We start from the raw sequence: 25,988 nt of genomic DNA, 5'->3' as shown, positions 1-25,988 counted from the left end.
CGCAGTTCACTCAGACTCACGTCCATTGAGTCAGTGATGCCATCCAGCCGTCTCATCCTGTCGACCCCTTCTCCTCCTGCCCTCAATCCCTCCCAGCATCAGAGTATTTTCCAATGAGTCAACTCTTCGCCCGAGGTGGCCAAAGTACTGGAGTTTCAGCTTTAGCATCATTCCTTCCAAAGAACACCCAGGATTGATCTCCTTCAGAATGGACTGGTTGGATCTCCTTGCAGTCCAAGGGACTCTTAAGAGTCTTCTCCAACACCACAGTTCAAAAGCATCAATTCTTCGGCGCTCAGCCTTCTTCACAGTCCAACTCTCACATCCATACATGACCACAGGAAAAACCATAGCCTTGACTAGACAGACCTTAGTCGGCAAAGTAATGTCTCTGCTTTTGAATATGCTATCTAGGTTGGTCATAACTTTCCTTCCAAGGAGTAAGCGTCTTTTAATTTCATGGCTGCAGTGCAGCTTTCGCCACCCTCCAATTTTAAAGCATCTCCGTGATCCCCCAAAGTTCCCTCGTGGGCACATGTGGTCTGTTCCCATCCCCACCTCGGTCTTGTGTATGCTCAGTCACTCAGTCCTGTCCTACTCTTTTGCAGCTCCCTGGCCTGGAGCTCGCCAGGCTCTTTTGTCCATGAGATTCTCCAGGCAAGAATACTGGAGTGGGTTGCCATTTCCTCCTCCAGGGCATCTTCCCGACCCAGGGATGGAGCCCGTGTCTTCCTTGTCTCCTGCAGTACAGGCAGATTCTTACCACTGAGTCAGTGGGAACCATTAGTTTACTTTCTGTGTCTATAAACTTGATTTTATCTGGAGATTTCATATGAATGGAATCATACCGTACGTGGTCCTGTGTCTGGCTTCTTTCACTGAGCGTAATGTTTTTGAGGTTTATCCATGTTGTAGCAGTCGGCCTTCTGTATCTGTGGGTTCCACACCCGTGGATTCAACCCACCACAGAACTGAACATATTTGAAAAAAAATTCCTGAAAGTTCCAAAAAGCAAAATTTGAATTTACTCCACATTGACAACTATTTACAATAATACATTTACATTGTATTTGTGACTATTTACATTGTATTAAGTATTATCAGCATTCAGAAAACTAAGATCATGGCATCTGGTCCCATCACTTCATGGGAAATCGGTGGAGAAACAGTGGAAACAGTGTCAGACTTTATTTTTTTGGGCTCCAAAATCACTGCAGATGGTGATTGCAGCCATGAAATTAAAAGATGCTTACTCCTTGGAAGGAAAGTTATGACCAACCTAGACAGCATATTCAAAAGCAGAGACATTACTTTGCCAACAAAGGTCCATCTAGTCAAGGCTATGGTTTTTCCAGTGGTCATGTATGGATGTGAGAGTTGGACTATGAAGAAAGCTGAGCACCGAAGAATTGATGCTTTTGAACTGTGGTGTTGGAGAAGACTCTTGAGAGTCCCTTGGACTGCAAGGAGATCCAACCAGTCCATTCTGAAGGAGATCAGCCCTGGGTGTTCATTGGAAGGACTGATACTGAAGCTGAAACTCCAGTACTTTGGCCACCTCATGCGAAGAGTTGACTCATTGGAAAAGACCCTGAGGCTTGGAGGGATTGGAGGCAAGAGGAGAAGGGGACAACAGAGGATGAGATGGCTGGATGGCATCACCTACTCAATGGACATGAGTTTGGGTGGACTCCGGGAGACGGTGATGGACAGGGAGGCCTGGCATGCTGCGGGTTCATGGGGTCGCAAAGAGTCAGACACGACTGAGCAACTTCACTTTCACTTATGACTATTTACATTGTATTAAGTATTGTCAGTAACCTAGAGATGGTTTAAAGTGTACAATAGGATATTGGGTGGGTTACATGCAAATCAGATGCCATTTTATATGAAGGAATTGAGCACCTGTGTGTTCTGGTATCCAAGGTGGGTCCTGGAAGCAAACCAAGAGGGCCCCAGTGGTTGGACACCACTCCTTGCTGTTGCTGAATATATTCTATTGGATAGATATACCATATCACTAAGTCTTGTTTGGCTCATTTGCAACCCCTTGGACTCTAGCTCACCAGGTTCCTCTGTCCATGGGATTTCCCAGGCAAGAATACTGGAGTGGGGTGCCATTTCCTTCTCCAGGGGATCCTCCCAAAGGCAGGGATCGAACCTGCAGCTCTTACGCTGCATTCTTTACCACTGAGCCACCAGGGAAGCCAACTAAATATTATTCTATGGGATAGATATACCATATCTTCTTTATTTGTTCTCCATGGTGTTTTTTTTTTAATACTGCAAGATAGACCTTTTTGGGACATTTGATGATCACGTGGGTACCACTGGTGTATCTGTGTGAGTGTGTTGGACAAGCAGAGTGAATGATATATGTACTGATTTGAAAATCAATCTTTTAAAATCTTATCTACAGGACATTTTAAAGATCTGTTAAGTGTCCAAAGTATCTAAAATATCTCTTTTTGGTTTTCAGTTCCCAAGAATATACTCACGGCAATTGATCCATCAGTTGCTAATCTAAAACCTTCTGTGAAGCAGAAAGATGGAGACTATGGTAATGTTTATGGCTTACTATCAAGATTTCTCATTAAGTAAAGGTGAACAGCCCCACGTGACCGCAGGTGGATGCCCACTGGTTAGGATACAAAGGGACCTCAGGTGTGTGAGCTGCCAGCTCTGAGGATGGCAGAGCTGTGGCAGATGGTTACTCACGGTGGCCAACCTGTGGTGTTTTGAATTATAAGTAGGGTAAATCCTCCTTCCGTTCCCCTTTATTTCCTAAAGGAAAAAATCACCTTGAGAAAGGAGATCTGCTCAGAAGTAAATCTGGGGTTCCTGGATTATCTGATGGGCTTGTTGGAAAGATGATCCCATTTGGGAACCTGAAGGGTTAGACCCAGGCTTGGCCTGCAGACCTCCATCCATACATGCCCTTCTGCCTGAGGCTTTCCCTGGGCTTTGGTAAATAAGGGAATGAACATTTGGGGTTTGTCTTTAAAATCAAATCTAGAATGGAATTTAGACTCTTGGGGCTCCTAATAGAAACTACAGAGCCCCCCAAGAGAGTCTGTGTAAGATGTTGTACTTTGTGGGTTAAGAGTTGGTCTTGTGTTACTTGAATTTCATTTCTGAAGTCTTTCCCTCTAAGTATAAAAGTAAAGTATGCTTGATATGGAACACACAGGAAAATATCAAGAAAATAGAACTCCTCCCTAGTCTCAAAGCCCAGGATGACTATTGTTAGTATTCTAGTTCTCTCCCTCCAACTCTCCACCAGGTTCTGCCTCTCTCATCCTTTCTTCTCTTTCTCACAGGGCTCCTACCAGGTTCCCATGAATATCCTGGCCCCCCTGCAGTGGAGGCCTGAAAGCCCTATCTAACATTCCCAGGGGTCCCAAGAGCCCATAAGCTGCCCCATTAGGGGCCCCCTAAGCTCCGTCACAGCAACCTAACCAGGCATCTGAAACCAGATCTGCTCTGCATTTTGCTATCATTTCCAAAGACGTTTCCAGCACGACCTCCCTCCATAATTCAAGGCCTTCTTATCTGTGGTCAACAGAGCAGACAGCAGTTCTGTAGTTAAATGGGACATTATTAAATCTCCCAGGGGCATGATGAGTGCCATTGCCTTTAGAATGGAAAAAGAAATGTCTTCCCATACAGTGGATGAATGAAGCTGGAACCAACACATTTTAGAATTTCTAAATCCCTTTCATGACTTAATATTTTCAGAGACTGTCTGCTAAAATACTCTTTCTGGCTTGCTGCTGCTAAGTCGCTTCAGTCATATCTGACTCTGCGACCCCATAGACGGCAGCCCACCAGGCTCCCCTGTCCCTGGGATTCTTCAGGCAGGAACACTGGAGTGGGTTGCCATTTCCTTCTCCAACGCATGAAAGTCAAAAGTGAAAGTGAAGTCGCTCAGTCGTGTCTGACTCTTAGCAACCCCATGGACTGCAGCCCACCAGGCTCCTCCATCCATGGGATTTTCCAGGCAAGAGTTTTAGAGTGGGTTGCCATTGCCTTCTCCATTTTCTGGCTTAGTCATCCCTAATTTTGTTAAAGGCCCACTTATTGGATTTCTGTGACTTTTTATTTATGATGGCAATCCTGGTTTAGGAACAAAATGCAAACTGGGAGCAGTTGTGATTAATCAGCCTTGCAATTTTTTTTTTTTTTTTTTATGAAACAGGTGTAGACCTTGACCCAAGGGAACCAAGGGTTCTGAGGAAAGATGGTGTGATTGTCAGCCACTCGTTGGCAGCATTTGCTTACATTAGAGGTAGGTAATTGCAAACTTCCTAGATGGATTTACTGAATTCTTATTCACAAATGCTCTGTTTAATTGTAACACTTGGATGGCTAAAGAAAGCAGGGAACTTCTCTGCTGGTCCAGTGGCTAAGACTCTGCACTCCCAGTTCAGGGGGTCTGTTGGATCCCTGGTCAGGGAACTAGATCCCATATGCTGCAACAACAAAAAAGGTCCCACATGCCTCAATTAAGACCCAGCACAGCCAAATAAAATATTAAAGAAAACAGACTTTAAATCTGACACAGCAACTGCAGTCTTCTACAGTCCAGAAGCACAGAGATCTGAATTTAGATACTGGTCCCACTGGCGACCAACAAGAGAACCACAAATGCTTAAGTCCCACTCTCCAGCAGCTGGTCTCCAGGGGAATTTTCCGCTTTGCAAAGTAGGAAGCTGAGGAATGCATTTTCCGGCTTGCAAACTTGGGAAGGGCACAGGATTATTGAATTCCACCCTTGGTTGGAAGAACATTGAGCCGAAAGATGACTTACTGAACAAAACAGGTCGTGGTCTGTGGAGGCAGAGACCCTTTCTGAGTCACCAGTGTTACTGCTTGTGGTTGCCAAGGTTTCCCTGGATAATCTTCCCCTCAAGGATCAATCAGACTCCATCCTCCTTAATTAGCGGAGCCCGAATGGCTCGTCTGCAAGGGCGTGGTGCACGCCATCTTTCCTCATCAGCCTCTCTGCTTACCTCCGGATGGACCCTATTTTGGAATGTTGACTCTGCAAGTTTCAGCAATGCCTGCCTGACTCTGTTCAGGGAGCCAAAATTTCTGAAGACTTTCGTAAAATACACGGTAACAGAATGCATTATGGCATGACTTATTTGAGCCCTTGCCAGAGCTGGGGCTATTTGGAGTAAGCCTTCCATAGAGGATAATAAAGGCTTGAGGAAACACCTCAATCCAGGAGCTGGTATTCCAGCGTGGGACCTTCTTACCAATATCCTCTCTGTGTGGTGGTTGTGTGGTTGCTGAGAATCCTCTCCTTTCTAACCACCGTCCCATTTCTGTTCCGGACAATTGTCAAACTTAAGAGATGTAAGAGATTTTATTGTTGGAAATGTCCCATATTTTCAGAGTCCTTAGAGAGCCCCTTGGTGGAAAGGCAACGTGAAAATCCTTCACACAGAGGAGTGGTGACAAGGCTTATATGCTTTGGCCACTCTGGCTGTGCCGTTCTCCTCAATAACTGTCTTGTTCAGCTCCGGGGGCTGGGTGACTTAAACGACAGAAATGTATTTTCTTCCTGGCTTGAAAGCCATGATTAAGGTTCCAGCAGGCTTGGTGCCTAGTGACGGCTGCCTTCATGGCTTGTAGACAACCTTTCCCGTATCCTCACACAGCAGGGAGGGAAAGAGAGAAAGAAAACACTAGGTGTCTATTCTTTTTTCTTTTTAACTGAACTATAGTTGATTTAATGCATTGTGTTAATTTCTGCTGTAATCAAAATGATTTAGTTATACATATATTAATATACTGGAGAAGGAAATGGCAACCCACTCCAGTACTCTTGCCTTGAAAATCCCATGGACGGAGGAGCTTGGTGCAGGCTACTATCCATGGGGTCGCAAAGAGTCGGGCACGACTGAGCGACTTCACTTTCACTTTCATATTAATATACATACTCATTATTTTTCATGTTCATTTCCATTATGGTTTATCACAAGCTATAGTAGTGTAATTAATGTAGTTCCCTGTACTATACACTAGGATCTTCTTTATCCATCCTATATATGATAGTTTGCATTTGCTAATCCCAAACTCCCAGTCCAACCCTCCCGCACCCTTCCCCATCCCCTCGGCAACCACAGGCCCATTCTCTACGTCTGTGAGTCTGCTCTACAGATAAGTTCATTTGGGTCGTAGTTTAGATTCCATTTGGTGTCTCTTCTTACAAGGACACTAATCCTGTTGGATCAGGGCCTCACCCGTATGACCCCATTGAAACTTAATTACCTCCTTATAGGTTCTGTCTCCAAATATAGTCACATTGGGGGTGAAGGCTTCAGTGCATGAATTTCAGAGGTTACAATACATAGTAGTGACCCTGAGAGAGGAACTCATGCCCTCTTCTGCACACAAGGAAGCTGAGACTCAGAGGACTTGAGCCATGTGCCTGAGGACACTGAGTGGCCAGCAGCAGGGAAGGATCTGACTCAACAGATACAAAACCTGCCCTCCAGCTTCTCCAGCAGAGACGTGTGCCCTTCAGAATTTCGAAGGATGGAAATCTAATATCCTCGAGAGATCTGAATTAGCTTCTCTCCATCCCTATCTATCCTCTTGCACACTTATTACTCCAAGAAGTCATTTTTGCTGTTGCTGTTGCTGTTGGACGCTCAGTCGCGTCCAACTCTTTCCAACCCCATGGACTGCAGCACACCAGGTTCCCTGTCCTTCACTATCTCCCAGAGTTTGCTCAAACTCATGTCCATTGAGTCAGTGATGTTATCTAACCATCTCATCCTCTGCTGCCCCCTTCTCCTTCTGCCCTCGATCTTTCAAAGTATCAGGGTCTTTTCCAGTGAGTCAGCTCTTTGCATCAGGTGGCCAGAGTATCGGAGCTTCAGCATCAGCATCAGAAGTCACTGGAGAGATTTGCTTATTAGGCACCCATCTCTCCACTAGACATTAAGGTTTCAGCTGCGGATGTTTGTCATCCTAGTCATTGCCATATCCTGGTGACTGAGACAGAGCTGGCACCGAGAAGATGCACAGTTAACAGTTAATTAGTGACCAGATGATGAGTCCTCCTCTGGTCTCATGAGCTGTCTTGTACCTTATCATCACCCTGTATTTGCTGTTTCTAAGTATCCAATTTTTAAGGAACGTACAGACTCGGTGGGTTATCAGGTTTTATCGAGGGATGTTTAGGCACGTTCTGAGGCCAAGCCAAAATTTCATGCCAAAGAGAAAAAGACTCTGCATGCGCTGTGTCAGGTGTTAATGAAACGGAGCTGCCACTAGAAGTTCATTCATCAAATCACAGAGGCTCACAAAGTCTTAGGGGGACAGGGGCCTCTGACCCTGCCTGTGAATTTCCTGGGCATGTTACTCTCTGGGTGGTTCTTCTGAATGGTCCCCAGCTCACAGCATCCTCCTCACTGGTTAGGCCAGCACACTGCCGTGAAGGGCAGGACCTTAGGCTGAGCCGTTTCAACACGAGCATCGCACAATGAGAGTATCACCATTATCATCACTAGAAAGTGGTGCCCCAGCCAGCTCTCAGTGGCATCTTCATCCTCGATGTAGGGATGTGATCAGAAGGCTGGACTAGGCTCCCTGGACACCCACTGAGAGGAGGAAGCCCTCCTACTGGAGGAGTCCCAACAGAAGCAACCAAGAGTAAGCTGGGAAGATTCTGGCAAAATCACCAAATAGACAATGGACTGAGCAAATGAGAAGGACATGTCCTCAGGTCAGGCTACAAATAGCTTGGTCACATTAGTGCCGCCAAGTGCACATGGGGAACCAACAGACTAGAACCCAGAGTCAAGGGGCTTATCCCGGGATGTGGAGACACACAGACTGGTGGAACGGACACAGAAATATCCAAGGGTTCCCAATGAACGATTTCTCTTTGAGCCATTTAAACGGTCTGTGAGGCATCTTCATAGGAGTGTTTGAATTTGTGTGTGCTCAATCGCTCAGTCATGTCTGACTCTTTGTGACCCCATGGACTACACTAGGTTCCTCTGTGGAATTTTCCAGGCAAGAATGCTGGAGTGGGTTGCCGTTCCCTTCTCTGGGAGCTCTTCCTGACCCAAGGATCAAACCCACATCTCCTGTGTCTCCTGCACTGGCAGGAAAATTCTTTACCACAGTGCCCCTGGGGAAGCCCACGTTTGAATTTACCCTCTTCTCAATAATATAGACATATTTATTGAATTCATTCTAGAATTTAGATCATGGGTCTGAAGAAGCTCTGAGAAAATTTTCGAAGTTTGGGAAATGGAAAGGGATGGATGTGTGTGTGTCTCTCTCTGTGTGAGTGTATGTGTGTGTGTCTCTGCGTGTGTGAGTGTGTGTGTGTATGAATGTGTGTGTGTGTGTGTGTGTGTTGGAGATTTGGGGAGGTGACTTTGTTAGCTGGCTCAGCTGAAGATTGTGTCACAGGACATTTATTTGGTCTTGCTCAGAACTTGATGTCTTCCATTCCATCTAGTGAGCATTTTATTAATATTTCCTGCCCTTTGCAGCCTAGTATTTCTGACCCTGTCTTGGACCTGGGCCTTTGTGTGTCCTCGGCCTCTGGCAGAGCTCGCTGTGGACTTTTGGGGTGCATGGGGGTAAGTGGGGCCATGGACGAGAATGCAGCATTTCTCCTGCATTGGAAGGGTGTCATTGTTTCATGTGAAGGGAGCTCTAGGATATCAGACAGACCCACAATGAAACAGAAGTATCATAACACATTCCGAAGTTGGAGTTACATGATCCCCTGTCAGGGAGAAGGATGGGAAATCAGCACCGCCTTGTCACGGAGGTGTGGGTTCTGAAGTGTTCCCACGGCCTCTAATCTTTGCTTCCATGACAGAAAGTTACTATCACATCCCTAAGTGCTGTCAATCCAGGCCCAGCACGCCTTGCTTTTTCACCTGACGGTAGCAGGGCCCCCCAGGATGGAGCTCTTGCCCAGTCTCTTGGTGTCTTTTTTAGACACAGTAAGTTTGAGCTGGAGCTGTGTTGGCTGCAGACCAGAGTTCTAAGAGTCAGGGGACCTTAAAGGCCACCTTGGTGAGACTCCCCAGGGCTTGCCACCACTGATGAAATTCAAGTCCTTCACTGGACCTGTGAGGAACTAAGGCCAAATGAGCGTAAGGCTGACAATAGCACAGTGTGAAGATTCTGTTTAACAAGCAGTCTAATGCCTTTATTTTAGCAGAATACATAATAGGAAAGGTGAAAGGTTGTTGCTGACCCACGAAAAGACGCCGGGATTCTTGGCCTCCGGAGGAGAAGAATTCAGTCCGGGGCCAGAGGCGAGGCTTGATCACTCAGAGCTTTTGTATGATAAAGTTTTATTAAAGTATAAAGGAGATAGAGAAAGCTTCTGACATAGGCATCAGAAGGGGGCAGAAAGAGTACCCCCCTGCTAGTTTTTAGCTGGATGTTATATAGTCACTGCTGCTACTGCTATTGCTAAGTCACTTCAGTCGTGTCCGACCCTGTGCAACTCCAGAGATGGCAGCCCACCAGGCTCCACCATCCCTGGGATTCTCCAGGCAAGAACACTGGAGTGGGTTGCCATTTCCTTCTCCATATATAGTCACTATCAGTCTGTTAATGAAAGAAAGGAATGTCTTAAAAATCAGAATGGCACGAGGCCCCTCACCCATAAGATATATTTTGGGATAATCTTGGCACCAGACGATTCATCCCAGGCCATAAAATGATTGACTTGAATCTTGTAGAAGGGAGATTACCATACAAATAGTTTCGTTTACATAGACTAGGAGAACAGTGTCTGAGTATAACATAATGGTTTGTCAAGTAGGTTCTCAGCCATTAGGTGGAACTGACTTGAAGACAGAGTCTGGGGTAAATGCATCGTACATTAACATAGCTCAAGACAAACATTTCCACGAGAAAAACGCACTGGTTAACTCAAGGTTTGAGAATAGTTAACTTCAGGTGGAACCAGGTGTCATTATGGCAGCACCGTATTTTAAGAGAAACTTCCTTTTTAAATTTGTATAGAGAAGGGGGAAAAATATATATATATATCACTAGTTTGTTTCCTCCTGCCACTTAAGAGAGAGAAAAATGTCTGACACTTGCAGCCTATTTCCTCCATTTGGAGAGCCCTGGCCTTCCTGCCTGTTACCCTCCCAAAGGGCTTCCCTGGTAGCGCTAGTGGTAAAGAACCCAGCTGTCAATGCAGGAGATTTAAGAGATGTGGGTTCTTAGATCTCCCAGGAGCCTGGGTCGGGAAGGTCCCCTGGAGGAGGGCATGACAACCCACCCCATGGGTGTTCTCGCCTAGAGCATCCCATGGACAGAGGAGCCTACGGCCCGTTGGGTCACAAAGAGTCAGACACGACTGAAGCACCTTAGCATGCGCACGCATGATAGGCAAAGGGGTCACAAAAGCCTACAGTGGTCCAGTTGATTTTAGAAAACAGATGGCGTCCTCTTAGTGTAAAGCCTGGGGCTCTGGACAGAGCTCTGACCCCAGGTTGGGTCCCAGCTGGGTGGTGGCTTTGGGCAAGTGAGAACAGGAGGAACTGGGCCAGTTCCCAGCCACGGCTCCATCAGCTAACATCTGTGATTCTGTGGCTGCAGACCAGTTGGCTGAGTTGACTAAGAAACCTCGATTCCAATTGGCTGGTCTAAGAGTTGCCACGTTTTGCATCTTTGATCATTGGATCTCAGCAGACTCAGTTTAATGGCCTGAAGAGTGATCACTTGGCAAGAGGTTCATGGGAGCCAGAGGTGCCTAGGGTCTGATGAGTGAGAAGCTCCAGTGGCACCAGAATCCAGATCCCCATCCCCACCCACCCCCACTTCCAGAGCAGAGGGAGAGAGGGAGAAAGGCAGCTAACATCGTGGAGCCCCCCACCCCAGGCCACCAAGCCTAGTACTGTAGATACACGGCGCCTCCCTTCCAGCACTCAGCAGAGAGCTGTGTCACCCTCAGTTGGGACTGGGCGAAGAACAAGGCCATTCAGCCCCAGTGCTCAGGGAGCTTGCATTCTTTGGGGTGAGAAAGGATAAAATACACTCAGAGACTTAACAACATTCGAGAGGCTATGAGACCTAATGACAGGGGGACTGAGTCCAGGCTGGGCATGGGGCACAGAGGCCTGGATGAGGAGGGGGAGAAAGAACATCGCAGGCAGAAGGAACAGCGTGTGCAAAAGCACCAAGGTGCCAAGTCATCTGGCCCCTGTGAGGGCTGGAGAGAGGCCAGTGGCCGGAAAGCAGAAAGCAGGGGCTCGCGTCTTTGGAGTTGAACTTGAGGTTGGTTGTACCAGCCAGGTTCTAGCAAGCTTCATAGGTGATGGTCAGGGTTTGCTTTTTATTTGTTAGGCAGAGAGAGAAGGTTATATAGGTTTGAAGTAGGACAAGGATGCGATCTGATGTGCATTTTTAAAAAGATTACAATTCCAATGGGGAAAATGGATGAGGAGGGCAGGAAAGGAGAGAGGAGACCAGCTAGGGGCGGGAAAGGTGGAGAAGTGTTATCCTTCCTGTTTTTCAGATAAATTCACTAGATCCAAAGGCACCTTAATGATAGGAAAATGCAGGTCATTCACCATGTATATGCTGTCTAATGCCTAATACCAACAATATATGGAGCCTGAATGTATAGACTTCCCTGGTGGCGCAGACGGTAAAGCGTCTGCTATGATGTGGGAGACCCGGGTTCGATCCCTGGGTTGGGAAGATCCCTTGAAGAAGGAAATGGCAATCCACTCCAGTACTATTGCCTAGAAAATCCCATGGAGGGAGGAGCCTGGTAGGCTACAGTCCATGGGGTCGCAAAGAGTCGGACACGACTGAATGACTTCACGTTCACGTTCAGCGCAGACCCAGTTTTAAAAGTGGACATGTGACATGAGCCAGCATTTTGACAAGCGAGACTAGGTAAGCATCTGAAGAGATGGATACATAATTGGGGATCGGGGAAATAAATACAAGTCAAGCCACAGTGAGATACAGTTTTGTACCCATAAATGGGAAAAAGCTAGAATCCTGACCATACCTAGTGCTAGAGAAGACGAGGAGTCACGTGGTTTCCCAGGCACTGCAGCCACTCCGGAATCTACCCTGCCCACATTTCCCCAAAGTCACGCGTCTTACGACTCATTCAGTTGCCGTCCTAGGTCAGCACTGGAGAGAAACATTTGCACGCCTTGACCCAGGGACATTTGCAGGAGTGGTCACAGCTACAAGGCCCACAGAAGGAACCTGGCAGCCCCCGGATGCCCACCACCTGGTGACTGTGTGAGCGAACCACAGTGCCTTCAAGAGAGTGGAGTAGCATGCAGCCATATACTGTTGGGTTCAGAGCAAACGCCAAAGCCCAGACACTAAGCTGTAATGTTACACCCTTTTCCTAAAGCTGTTAGGAATACGTGGAGATGCAGAAAGCTATACTCAAAAGGCAAGCAGGGGAGGAGTGGCCATGGAATGCAGGTGTAGTTACCTTGATATGGGGGGAGGCTGGCGGGAGGGGAACCCACAGGTTAGACACAGGTGTTGTTAAGGTCCAGCTACCACTCAGGGGGCTTATTCACAGCACAGGTGCTGGGGACAGAATTTAAATTGCTTAATTAAATGAATAAATACAAAGGAAGGCCATGTATTGACCCATAAAGACTGTGTCATATCCTAAGGGTTCCCTGGTGGCTCTGTGGTAAAGAGCCTGCCTGCCAAGCAGGAGATGTGGGTTTGATCCCTGGGTCAGGAAGATCCCCTGGAGGAAGAACTGGCAACCCACTCCAGTATTCTTGCCTGGAGAATCCCCTGGAGCCTGGCAGGCTGCAGTTCATGGGATCGCGACTAGTCAGACACAACTTAGCTACTAAACAACAACATGGTTAGTTTAATTCTTTAAGAAAGAAATAGGGTTGGGGAAGGAGAGAGAGAGAAAGGAAGGAAGGGGGAACAGTAACTAGCCCACCTGTCTGGAGCAGAGGCAGGCCTCTGTCCTGGCCTGAGCCCCTTCTGTGCCTATGAGACCATTGCTGGGAATGATGGTCTTGTGGGCAAGGAGAGAAGGGGGCTGTGAGTGATCATTGTTTCCCAGAAGCTTGACCAGCATGCGGTATTTCTGCCTGGAACTGGCCTGTCCTGAACGGGGCTGGCTGGAAAAGGTCACAAATGGGTGGGAGTCCGTTTCGCCATCGGCAGCAGCTCTTGCAGGCATGGCAGGAGGTGATGTTGTAGGCCTGGCTGTTGGTGGGCTCAAGGTTGATGCTTTTGCAGGAGAAGGGGAAGCTGAATTATGGCTGCACCAAAAGCCCATATCAGAACCATGAGGACAGGAAGGATTGGAGAAGACAATGAGCCGGAGGCTTGGTGGGGCAGTGGCAGGGAGGCAGGGGGCAGGAGGCAGCAGGGGCAAGAAAGGAGGAGGATTTGAAGGGAAGAAAGGTGACAGCGGAGTCAGAAGCAATGAGTCCACCCCCAGCAGAGGCTTTGACATGCAAGGGGAGAAGGAGAAAGGATTCACCCCTCAGATCAGGGCCTTGGTTCTCAGCATCATTTTGTGTAATATTCTGGCTTAATGGCTTCTCGACTGTGTCCCAAATGCCAGCATCTCCCAATCCCTGTTCTACCACCACTCGCAGAAATAGAACACAAAAGATGTGCCTCCAGTTGACCGAATCTTCAAACTACCTTGGGGCTTCCCCAGTGGCTCAGACAGTGAAGAACCTGCCTGCAGTGCAGTAGATGTGGGTTCCATCCCTGGGTTGGGAAGATACCCCAGAGAAGGGAATGGCATCCCACTCCAGTATCCTGGCCTAGAGAATTCCATGGACAGAGGAGCCTGGTGGGCTGCAGTCCATGAGGTTGCAAAGAGTCAGGACTGAGTGACTAACAACACTTCCAGGATCAAAATAACCTTAACTCTTGGGAAAAATATGTTGTTGTTATTTTTATAATGTTTTAATATCTTAATTTAAAATTTACTAGTTTTAATGTTGTAATATATTGTCTGCATTGCAGACACAGCTCACTGCCCCTCTCCCTACCAAAATCAGCTCTGCGTTCAGACTTCTGTGACTTAGGGAGACTGATGAGACTGTGCTCAGAGGGCTGATGGCAACAAAGAACATTTGAGGCCGGTGACTTCACCAGTGACTTGAGCTGTGAGTGAAGGAAGCCGACCGGGGAAGTTTCACGTTTCAAGAAGATAACGTGTCCCACTTAGAGCTCTCCTGTCAGATCACAGGGGCTGGATTTCTTGACTAGGCATGAAACGTAGCAGCCGCTGAGATCTGAGCCTCCAGTCTGCGTCTCTGGGAAGGATCGAGGCGGCAGAGACAACTCGTTATTCGAATGTAGTGAACAGGGGGCCGTGTGCCTGGAGGAGGATGGTTCTGTGGAGACGTATGAGCACGTGCCAGTGGTTCACCGTCCTGGCTCCACCTAAGGAAGCCAGCCACGCTCAGACGGTGGCTCCCCATGCCACCCCCTGACTTCAGTCTGAGTCTCTATGTTGGGGATTCACAAAGTACAGCCCACAGGCTGGTTTTGTAAATACAGTTTTATTAGAACACAGCCATATCTGCATCGTCTTTCATGTTACAACAGCACAGCTGAGAAGTTGCCGCACAGGCCCTGTGGCCCACGAATCCTAAAATAGGTCCTGTCTGACCCTTTACAGGAAAAAAAAAAAAAAGTCGACTCCTGATCTATATTATAGGAAAGTTAACTGGATTGTTACTTCCCCAAATGGGAATGCTAGCACCTCAGGGGATACAGAGCTGAAGAGGAACAGTCCTTTCCACCTGTAAGGTAAGGATTAAGCATATGTTAGGATTTAGATAGACTAGGGCACATAATACAGATTAGCATTGCTTCTATCCCTATTATACAATCATTTGGATGTGGAACTTTCATTACCAGAACCTTTATTTATATTTATTTTTTAATCTGAAAGAAGTTAAGCTGTGTAGCATTTAATATCTTAGGGCTTACACTCATACTTTATATGTAATTCATTTTTCAAAGTTTACTACAATTAATAATAGCTAACAGCTTCTTAAACATCTGTTATGTGTCATTGAGTGTTCTGAGAGCATCATAGAAAGTAACGCAACTTTATGATAGAAAGGGGCTTTGGGCTCCATTTTACAGGTGAAAAAAACTGAGGCAGAGAGAGGTGATATAATTTGCCAAAAGTCACACAACTAGTGAGTGGCAGGTCTGCATTTGAACTCAGGAAGGTTCAGCTTCTCAGGTCCTTTGCTATGTGTCCTCTCATAAACACACATGTATTGACTACACATGCTCCAAGCCTCTTTTTGTTTGTTTTACTCAGTAGGGGCATATGCTCTTAGGTGTGGCTGGTCTCGGGGATTCTGTCCAGGACTGGGATTCTGACTGCCCTCCTGCCTGGCCGCGTAACTGTTCCTGCGGGCCTTAGGCCTACTGAGGGCTGAGCTCCCCCGGGCCCTGACGTGCTCTCTTGCCTTTACAGCCCATCCGGAGAGAGCCGCCCTGCTGTTCGTGTCCAGCGTCTGCGTCGGTCTGGCACTCACGTTGTGCGCTTTGGTCACCAGAGTGTCCTGCACCAAGGACTTCCAGGAGCTGCAGCTGGCAAGGGAGCACCTCGTGCCAGGAAGCGACAAGGCTGAGGAGGACAGCCAGGATGAGGAGGGGGAGGAGGACTCCTCTGACTCCGACTTGCCAGGGGATCTGTCAGGGTTTGGTAGGACTACATATCCTGTCTACAGTTCCATAGAGGCTGCAGAGCTGGCAGAGAGGATTGAACGCAGAGAGCAGATCATCCAGGAAATATGGATGAACAGTGGCTTGGACACTTCACTCCCAAGAAACATGGGCCAGTTCTACTGAGAGCCAGATCCATCCTGATGTGAGCACACTTTCTGAAGAGGGAAGGTTCCAAAAGCCCCTCCAGCTCTGTTCCACTTGTACCTTCTGTGAAGGAGAATTTGTCATGCCATCCAATACTGGGGAAGCCAGAAAGTTCTTAAAGGGACATTTCAAACTGTTTACAGCACATCCCAAAATAAATGTGGAGGGAAGAAATCTTTGTCTTCTGTTATTTATTTAAAGTCGTGTGTACACACTAACGGAGCTAGAGTTCACATTCATCGAGCACTTATGATGCCCAGCGCTGTTGTAGCTGCTTTTCATGCATTAAGTTATTTAATACTCATGACAGCTTCATGCGATGCTGCTGTCATTTTCATTTTACAGATGGATATTCAGAAGATCTCTGTCTATCCATCAAGAAATTATGCTACTATTCAAGATGGCAAGCATGAGTTGAGTGACCTCAGGCTCACTGGTGGTATTATGTTTAGAGAAAGGGTTGGCAAAAAAATTTTTAAGGTGAAGATAATAAATATTTTAGGCATTTCTGGTCAGATAGTGTCTACAACCACGACTCACCTCTGCCACTGGAGCTCAAAAGCAACCACAGCTAATACATAATGGATGAACACAGCTGTGTTTCAATAAAACTTTATTTGTGGAAACTGAAATTTGAAATGAATGAAGTTTCGCATGTCATATATTCTTAATCAATTATTTTAAAATGTAAAAGCCATTCTTAGCTCATGGACTGTACAAAACAGGCGGTAGACTGGATTTGGTCTTGATTTTATAAATAAATTATGGTTTACATGGCTCAGTGGTAAAGAATCTGTCTGCCAATGCAGGAGACAATCCATGGGGGGTGGGGTCACAAAAGAGTTGGGCACAGTTTCGTGATTAAAACAACAATGGTTTACAATGGGGCTTCATGCGTGGCTCAAATGGTAAAGAATCTGCCTGCAATGCAGGAGACCCAGGTTCGATCCCTGGATTGGGAAGATCCCCTGAGGAAGAGAAAGGCTACCCACTTGAGTATTCTGGCCTGGAGAATTCCATGGACAGAGGAGCCTGGCGGACTACAGTCCATCAAGTCACAAAAAGTCAGACACAACTGAATAACTAATGAATGAAGCACAGGCTGGAATCAAGATTGCAGGAGAAATATCAATAACCTCAGACGTGCAGATGACACCACCCTTACGGCAGAAAGCAAAGAAAAACAAAAGAGCCTCTTGATGAAAGTGAAAGGGGAGAGTGAAAAAGCTGGCTTAAAACTCAACATTCAGAAAACGAAGATCATGGCATCTGGTCCCATCACTTCATGGGAAATCGATGGGGAAACAGTGGAAACAGTGTCAGACTTTATTATTTTGGGCTCCAAAATCACTGCAGATGGTGATTGCAGCCATGAAATTAAAAGACGCTTACTCCTTGGAAGAAAAGCTATGACCAACCTAGACACCATATTAAGAAGCAGAGACATTACTTTGCCAACAAAGGCCCATTTAGTCAAAGCTATAGAATTGATGCTTTTGAACTGTGGTGTTGGAGAAGACTCTTGAAAGTCCCTTGGACTGCAAGGAAATCCAACTGGTCCATCCTAAATGTCCAAACAGTCAGTCCTGAATATTTATTGGAAGGACTGATGCTGAAGCTGAAACTCCAATACTTTGCCCATCTGATGCAAAGAACTGACTCATTTGAGAAGACCCTGATGCTGGGAAAGATTGAAGGCAGGAGGAGAAGGGGATGACAGAGGATGAGATGCTTGGATGGTATCCCCGACTCAGTGGACATGCATTTGAGTAAATTCCAGGAGTTGGTGATGGACAGGGAGGCCTGGCATGCTGCAGTTCATGGGGTCTCAAAGAGTCAGAAACGACTGAGCGACTGAAGTGAACTGAACTGAACTAAGAACAAGAAAAGAATTATTTTTTTCTTTCTTGTCCCAGAGGTACTTAGAGCATAAAAATGATGGTGTTGAATCTTCTCATATGCTGACTACCAACGAGGTCTCCCTCCTTATCTTACTTCATCATCACATTAACCCTGCAAGCAGGTATAAATCGTTGAAGAGGCTGAAGGTTGACAGGTTAAGTATTGGGGCCAAGTCACATGGTACAAAGTGCTGGAGGTGACTCAGTGGTAAGGTGAGGAGGAAATTCTAGCTGTTCCCTCAGTATCCCAGGTATCAACAGATAAAATGGAAGGCACTTCCCTCAGTCCCCAGATCCTGAAGGTGGAAGGCCCATCTAAGTCACACAGAAGAGGTGGGTGTGGGGGAAAGGGCCTGTCTCTCATCAACCAGCCTAGCTGCCCGTATGGGGGAGCGGCTGCATTTTGCTTTGCTTTGTTTTCTGTAATTCAGTTTGCCTTAGTTCATTCTAGCTGCTATTACAAAAATACCGTAGATGGAATGGCTTATAAACAACAGAAATTTATTTCTGTTTTGGAAGCTGAAAGTCCAAGATCAGGGGGCCAGCAAATTCAGTGTCTGGTGAGAGCCTGGCTTCCTGGCTCATAGCTGGCCGTCTTCTTGCTGGGTGCCCACATGGCAGAGGCGGCTGGGAATTCTCTGAGGTCTCCTTTGGTGCCTGCTCAGTTGCTCAGTCGTGTCCACCTCTTCATGACCCCATGGACTGTAGCCAGCAGGCTCCTGTCCATGGGACTTTTCCAGGCAGAAATACTAGAGTGAGTTGCCATTTCCTTCTCCAGGCAATCTTCCTGCCCCACGGACTGACCCTGCATCTCCCGCATTGGCAGGCAGATTCTTTGCCACTGAGCCACCCAGGAAGCTGGAGGTCTCCTTTATACGCGTGCTGGGTTTATCCATGAGGGCTCTGCCGTCATGACCTAATCACTTCTCACTTCCCACCTCCAAATACCGTCACATTAGGTGTTAGGTTCTAACATGAGTTTTAAGGTACACAAACTTTTAGTCTACACCAAAGTTGAAATTCACGAGAAGTGAAATTAACCACTTTAAGGCACTCAGTTCTGTGGCTTTTAATATATTCACTATGTGGTAGGACCACCACTTCTACCTAAGTCTGAAGTGAAGTCGCTCAGTCGTGTACAACTCTTTGCCTCCCATGGGATTTTCCAGGCAAGAATTCTGGAGTGGATTGCCACTTCCTTCTCCAGAGGATCTTCCTAACCCAGGGATCGAAACCAAATTGCCCACACTGCAGGCAGACTCTTTACCATCTAAGCCACCCAGGGAAGGCCCTTCTACCTAATTCCAAAACACTTTCAATAGCAGAAAATAAAACCCCCGCCCCATTAAGCAGCCACTCCCCATTCCCTCCTTCCTCCAGCCCCTGGCAACTACCAGTCTGTGTCTGTGCATTTAGTTATTCTGGGTAGTTCATATAAAGGGAGTCACGCATGTAAATGGGATCTTCTGTCACTGGCTTCCTTCATTTAGCTTAATGTCCTCAAGTTCATTTGTGCTGTGGCATGAATCAGTACTTTCTTCCTTTTACGGCTGAATAATATTCGACTACATATATAAACCAGGCTCTCCTCGTGCCTCAGTCGAGGAATCTGCAATGCAGGAGACCTGGTTCAATCCCTGAGTCGGGAAGATCCCCTGGAGAAAGGAAAGGCTACCCACTCCAGTATTCTTTCCTGGAGAATTCCATGGACAGAGGAGCCTGGCAGGCTACATTCCATGGGGTTGCAAAGAGTAAGACATGACTGAGCAACTAATACTTTCGTATATGGATAGACCACGCTAAGTTCATGAATTCATCCATTTGTAGACATCCACGTTGCTTCCGCCTTGGTCTACTGTGAGTAGTGCTGCTGTAAACATTCGTGTGTAGCATTTTAATAGCAGTGAAACTACAAAGGGACTTCCTCAGCAGTCCAGTGATTAAAACTCCAGTGCCTTCCAATGCAAGGGGGCAGGTTTGATCCCTAATCGGGAACCAAGATTTCGTATACTGCTCACAGTGCAGCCAGAGAAAGAAATGGGACTACATGTTAAAAGACAAGTGCAGATCCAGTTGACTAGGCATCAGGTGGGTTCCATTAAACTAAAGGAGCGGGGACTGAAGGTGAGGCAGAGTGGCACTCTCCCTTCTGTCTATTTCAGAATGTGCATTTCTTACACTTATCCGAGAAGGTGGGAGGGTAGGACTCGGTCCATAAAGGTGTCATATGCACAGGCTGGGGTGGTGTAGGCAGAGGCTGAAACCCCTCAGCACCTCCAGGGACCCGAGTCGTCCATCTATAACATAGGGGATTGGGAGAAGTTGACAGGGCGGGATGACTCGCTTTCAATCTGTCATTAGAGATAAATCTCTTCCAGGTCATAGCAGAGAGTGAACATATGGCTCCATTGTTTAAATTCTTCATGAGAATTTTGTTCTAATCAAAGAGAACCCTTGTCCTTTTATTTCCTGAGCTCAGCAAGAGGCACTTCAGTGCTGTCTCGGCTCCCAGAACAGCCTCCCGCCACGGTCTCTAGTCCTAATTCCCAAGCAGCATCTTCTCTGGCTCCGTGAACATAACTACCTTCATCTGATGGCTCTGTGAGCCTAAACAGAACATGGCAGCTGAAGGTTTTTACTTTTCCAGCCAGAGAAAGAGCTGCGCCCACCCTGACCTCAGTCTCAAAGCTCTTGTTGAATGCCACGATGGGTCTTCTCTTATCTGAGTCTCCCCCCAACCTCCACACCCATGCACATCCTCCCAGGACCCCCAGAGAGGCAGCTGGGAAACAGGCCAGCCAAGGCGAAGGGCAGTCTTTGGTTTGTGCAAATGCAATAAGTTGTTTGTTTGTGTTTTCCTAGCCCAAGAGAAGAATGCCACGGTCTTCTCAAGGAAGGAGGCTGAGCAGTCCTGCTGAGAATGTTTGGATGGGCACCAAGCCCAGGAAGGAAAGGACCAACGCAGCTTTGAATCAGGGGTTGCGATGGAGCATGGTGGCTGGTGGAAGCTCCCAGGTGGAATTCCACCCAGAGTGCAGGGCACACGTAGACTACTGCTTCTGAGCGTTGTGCAAGTCTGGGCCACAGCCACCCCACGGTCTCCAGGCGGTGGGGTCCCAGAAGTTCTGTGAAAAGAGGCCAGCTCGGTAGGAAGTTTGCCCATATCACTGCCTCAGTTACTTGCTGCAAAACACTGACTTTGAAAATGTGAGCCTCTTGCTGTAAAATTCAGTCCTTCTGGGTTCACAGAGCTTGTTAGCTGGGCCCCTCTTGCTCTGTCGATGTTGGGGCACTTGCTGCTTCACGGAGGAGTGCACAGCCAGAAGAAGTGGAGTTGCTCAGTCGTGCGTAACTCTTTGCGATCCCAGGGACTGTAGCCTACCAGTCTCCTCCGTCCATGGCGTTTTCCAGGCAAGAGTACTGGAGTGGATTGCCACTTCTTCTCCAGGGGATCTTCCCAACCCAGGGACCGAACCCAGGTCTCCCATATTGCAGGCACACGCTCTACCCTCTGAGCCACCAGGAAAGCCACACACAGCCAGGGACCAAGCAGTTCCCGGGAGGCCCTGTGAGCGGTCCCACTGCAAACCCCACAAATGGGCCATGTGTGATGCTGTGCCCACCCAGAACCCTGCACCAGGCCTGGTACCACCCCAGCTGCTGCTAGGGCCGCTGCAAGGGGACCATGGCTGTCCTCTTTCGCAGAGAACTGCCCCTCACCAATTCTGTTTAGGGCTTCCCCGGGGGCTCAGACAGTAAAGAGTCTGCCTGCGATGCAGGAGACCCTGGTTCGATCCCTGGGTTGGGAACATCCCCTGGAGGAGGAAATGGCAGCCCACTGCAGTATTCTTGCCTGAAAAATCCCATGGACAGAGGCTACAGTCCATGGGGTTGCAAAGCGACAGGACTGAGTGAGCAGTGCATTTCTGTCTTAGCCTGCTTGGGCTGCTGTAACAAAATCCCGCAGACTCAGTTCAGTTCAGTTCAGTCGCTCAGTCGTGTCTGACTCTTTGTGGCCCCATGAATTGCGGCACGCCAGGCCTCCCTGTCCATCACCATCTCCCAGAGTTCACTCAGACTCACATCCATCGAGTCAGTGATGCCATCCAGCCATCTCATCCTCGGTCGTCCCCTTCTCCTCCTGCCCCCAATCCCTCCCAGCATCAGAGTCTTCTCCAATGAGTCAACTCTTCACATGAGGTGGCCAAAGTACTGGAGCTTCAGCTTCAGCATCATTCCTTCCAAAGAAATCCCAGGGTTGATCTCCTTCAGAATGGACTGGTTGGATCTCCTTGCAGTCCAAGGGACTCTCAAGAGTCTTCTCCAACACCACAGTTCGAAAGCATCAATTCTTCGGCGCTCAGCCTTCTTCACAGTGCAACTCTCACATCCATACATGACCACAGGAAAAACCATAGCCTTGACTAGATGGACCTTAGTCAGCAAAGTAATGTCTCTGCTTTTGAACATACTATCTAGCTTGGTCATAACTTTTCTTCCAAGGAGTAAGCATCTTTTAATTTCATGGCTGCAGTCACCATCTGCAGTGATTTTGGAGCCCCAAAATATAAAGTCTGACACTGTTTCCACTGTTTCCCCATCTACTTCCCATGAAGTGATGGGACCGGATGCCACAGACTAGGTAGCCTATAAAAATTAGAAATTTCTTCCTCACAGTCTGGGGGCTGGAAGTCCATGCTCGAGGTGTCAGCGTGGTGTGGGGAGGGCCCTCTTCTGGGTTGCAGACTTCCTGCTGTGTTCTCAGATGATGAAAGGGACACAGGGAACTTTGTAGGGTCTCTACTATAAGGGCACTAATCTCATTCATGAGGGCTCCACATTTTTGATCTAGAAAGCTCTAGAGGAATTTCCCTGGTGGTCCAGTGGTTGAGATTCCAAGCTTCCAATGCAGAGGGCATGGGTTCGATTCTTTGTCAGGGAACTAAAATCCCACTTGCCATGTGGTGTGGCAAAACAAAAATAAAAACAAAAGCAAAATCTCCTGGAGGCCTTACCTCTGGGGCTTAGGATCTGAACGTGAATTTGGGGGGGAAACAAACATTGAGACCACAGCAATTTTCTTACAAGTATTTCTCCTAAGAGCACTGCTTCAATAATAAGCCACTTGTTCAGAAATCTTGGGAAACTGGACTTCCCTGGTGGGACAGTGAATAGGAGTCCACTTGCCAACACAGGGGACATGGGTTTGATCCCTGTCCCAGGAAAATTTCACATGCTGAGGAGCAGTCAAGTTGGTGTGCCGCAGCTGTTGAGCCCTCAAAATGCAACTACTGAAGCTCGAACACCTAGACCCATGCTCTGCAACAAGCGAAGCCACTGCAGTGAGAAGCCCGTGAGCTGCAGCTGGAGGGTAGCCCTCACTTGCTGCAACTGGAGAAAAGCCCATGAACCAAGGAAGCCCCAGCACAGCCAAAAGTAAATAATTTTTTTTAAACTGAATTTAAAAAAGAAGAACCACCATAAATGAACGCCTTCATCATCAATTATTTCTTCCTCCTGAGTTTCAGCATCCAGCATGGCCAAAACTTCATCAGTTACACTGTCCTCAGAGGATCGGACAGAACTCAAGGGCGAAATAAGAACAAGCTGCCGAAGAAGACAAGGCAGCCTCCAGCCCTGCCACAGAGGGGAGTTTGGAGGAGGGATGGCTGTCCGCAGAGCTCCCAGGAAAGCGTCAAGGCCTGACCTTCTGTGGATTCTTCAGCCAAGCCCGTTGTGCAGTCTCCCACACTTGGACCTGAAAGGTCGGGCCCAGTGTTGGCAGGATAGTCATAAACCCGGAACTGTGGTCAGCTTGGTTTTAAGAAGCCCATTGTAAGCCTGACCACCAGTGCAGAGTTGGCCAAACTCCATCCCATGACTGGCCCGTAGCCTCAGAGATTAAATCCTAAATAAACACTCCAGCTAAATGCCCTGTCAACTGGAAGCCATACTGGTCTATAGCTGGAAATATGGCAAGAAAGAGGCACGATAATATCAGCCAGATAAGGGAAAATGCAGGAAGCCAGCTAATAATTATCCAAGGCCATCACATTCTTTGTAGGAATTTCAAGTCAGCAGGCACCTCCCTGCAGGGGCAGCGCTGGGCTCCCTTGAGAATGAATGAGCCGGTGTCTAAACACGATGCCAATCATCCGACACAGAGCCAGCAGCCACATGTGCCTAGCTAATCTTAAACCGAAAGCAGTTAGTAGCATTTAAAAGTCAGCTCCTCGGTCACGCTAGTGATTCAGTGGCCACGTGGCCAGTGGCTCCTGTCTTGGATGGTGCAGGGAGCTCTGCTGGGCGATGCTGAGCCAGAGTGTTCAGTCAGACAGGGAGAGCCAGTCCCAGCTCACTGCAATGAGACGGAGCGGATATTTCATTACCAACCAAGGGTGTCATCGGGTCAACATCCCAGGTGCAGAATGTGTACGCGTGGCTGAGTCTCTTCACTGTTCCCCTGAAACTATCATGACATTGTTCATCGGCTATATCCCAATACAAAATAAAAAGTTTAAAATATATATATATATAAATAAAATGTTTGCTGACTCAATAAATAAATAAAAATAAATCTGGGCACAGAAATGTGGGACAAAGTTGCCACCTACTCCCACTGGGCTCACCTTTCTGGGGACATCCCCACACGTCCCTAGTCCCCAAGCCCTGTGGGCTGTGTCCTTATGGCGGGCCTTGGTGCCATCCAGTCTTTGTGGGTCCCGACCCCTGCAGAACCGCAGCGCCAGCTGTCAGGTCCGCCTTCCCTGCCCCAAAGCGGGGGGAGCAGCCCACAGGGGCCTTTTGCCCTGGCCACCTGTCCTGCAGCAGCTGCTGTCCATTCCCCCTTCTTTCGCCTCCTGAGAAGCACACAGCTTCCGAGACGAGCCAGCCCCCGCATTCTTCCTGACCCAACGGCTAGCGGCACCCCTCGCCCCCAGGAAGGGTCCAGAGAGAGATCTCAGGCCAAGCCTTCCTCACCTCGAGGCCCTGTCTCCCTACCCCGCCAGGCAACAGTGGCTGACCCACCAGGCCCACCTCTCCCGCCTTCTTCCTCTTCACTTTCAGGATCTTCCATCTCTTGGCTGAATCTGGGAGCAGAGTCTGCAAAGGCCTTCTCTTTATCCTTTGGGGATTTCAGCTTCACAACCCTGAGTGTAAGAATGATGTTAAATGGTCAATGATGTTAATGACCATCATTGTAAATGGAGCAGTGATGTTAATGGTCATAAGATGGCCCTGGGAACCCAGAGAGAGTGGTTCTACCTGATGGGCTAGAGAGGCTGATGGGAGGTGGTGCTCAACGGGGCCCTCAGGAATGAGCAGGATTGTCAAAGGTGATCATACAGGAACCTGAGCGGGGGCAAGGGAAGCCGCGGCAGTGGGCCAGGAGGTGGGAACAGGTGGCGCGTGTTTGGGAAAGGGGAGCAGTGAGGCCTCAGGCTAACAGGGTACAGAACCCCAGGCGCTGGACTCCAGACCACAGGACTGGCTGTAGAGATGGCATCACCCACTGGGGCCAGCAGCCTTCCATCCCTCAGAGGCAAACGTCAGTGTTGAGAGCAGGTTTGCTGTTTAGTCACTAAGTCGTGTCTGACTCTTTTGCGACCCCATGGACTGTAGCTCGCCAGGCTCCTCTGTCCATGGGATTTCCCAGGCAAGAGTACTGGAGTGGGCTGCCATTTCCTTCCCCAGGGGATCTTCCCGACCCAGGAATCGAACCCGTGTCTCCGGCACCAGCAGGAGGATTCTTTACCACGGAACCACCAGGGACGCCCTGAGATCAGGCTTTCAACCCACTCACAGCTGGTAATCAGCTGGGGCTGGCCTCCAACCACGTAGGCCTCAAGCCCTTGGAATAGAAATTTCTCCTCATTTTAAGGTTGCTGATCACTATCCAGCTAGCCTTTTTTAACATAATTTTCTTTCTTTATTTGATTATCTGTTTACTGGCCGAGCTGGGTCTTCTTTGCTTCGAGGACTTTTCTCTAGTTGCAGCGAGTGGGAGCGATCCTCCAGCTGTGGTGCGTGGGCTTCCTGTCGGGGTGGCATCTCTTGTTCTGGAGGATAAGCTCTACGACTCATGGGCTCAGGCTCAATAGTTGTAGCACTTGGGCTTAGCGGCTTTTTGGCATGTAGGATGTTCCCCGATCAGGGATCGAATCCGCGTTTCCCGCGCTGACAGGTAGATTCTTTACCATTGAGCACCAGGGA

General features: G+C 48.1%; 1 protein-coding gene across 2 annotated transcripts in view; it reads left to right on the top strand.

Annotated features, from left to right (window-relative positions):
• Positions 1-16,061, top strand: part of EVA1C (eva-1 homolog C) — a 106,309-nt gene extending 90,248 nt beyond the window's left edge. Inside the window, exons 6-8 of one of the 2 annotated variants that reach the window (XM_018047722.1) lie at positions 2,480-2,560; positions 4,199-4,288; positions 15,476-16,061. In XM_018047722.1, coding sequence (XP_017903211.1) covers positions 2,480-2,560; positions 4,199-4,288; positions 15,476-15,852 — 548 coding nt within the window. In that variant the 3' untranslated portion in view covers positions 15,853-16,061. The remainder of the gene's footprint in view (positions 1-2,479; positions 2,561-4,198; positions 4,289-15,475) is intronic. The other variant, XM_018047783.1, reaches the window with a different exon arrangement.

Source organism: Capra hircus, chromosome 1, assembly GCF_001704415.2.
Source record: "Capra hircus breed San Clemente chromosome 1, ASM170441v1, whole genome shotgun sequence".
In the NCBI taxonomy this organism is placed as follows: Eukaryota; Metazoa; Chordata; class Mammalia; order Artiodactyla; family Bovidae; genus Capra; species Capra hircus.
This window is presented reverse-complemented; position numbering and strand designations above follow the sequence as displayed.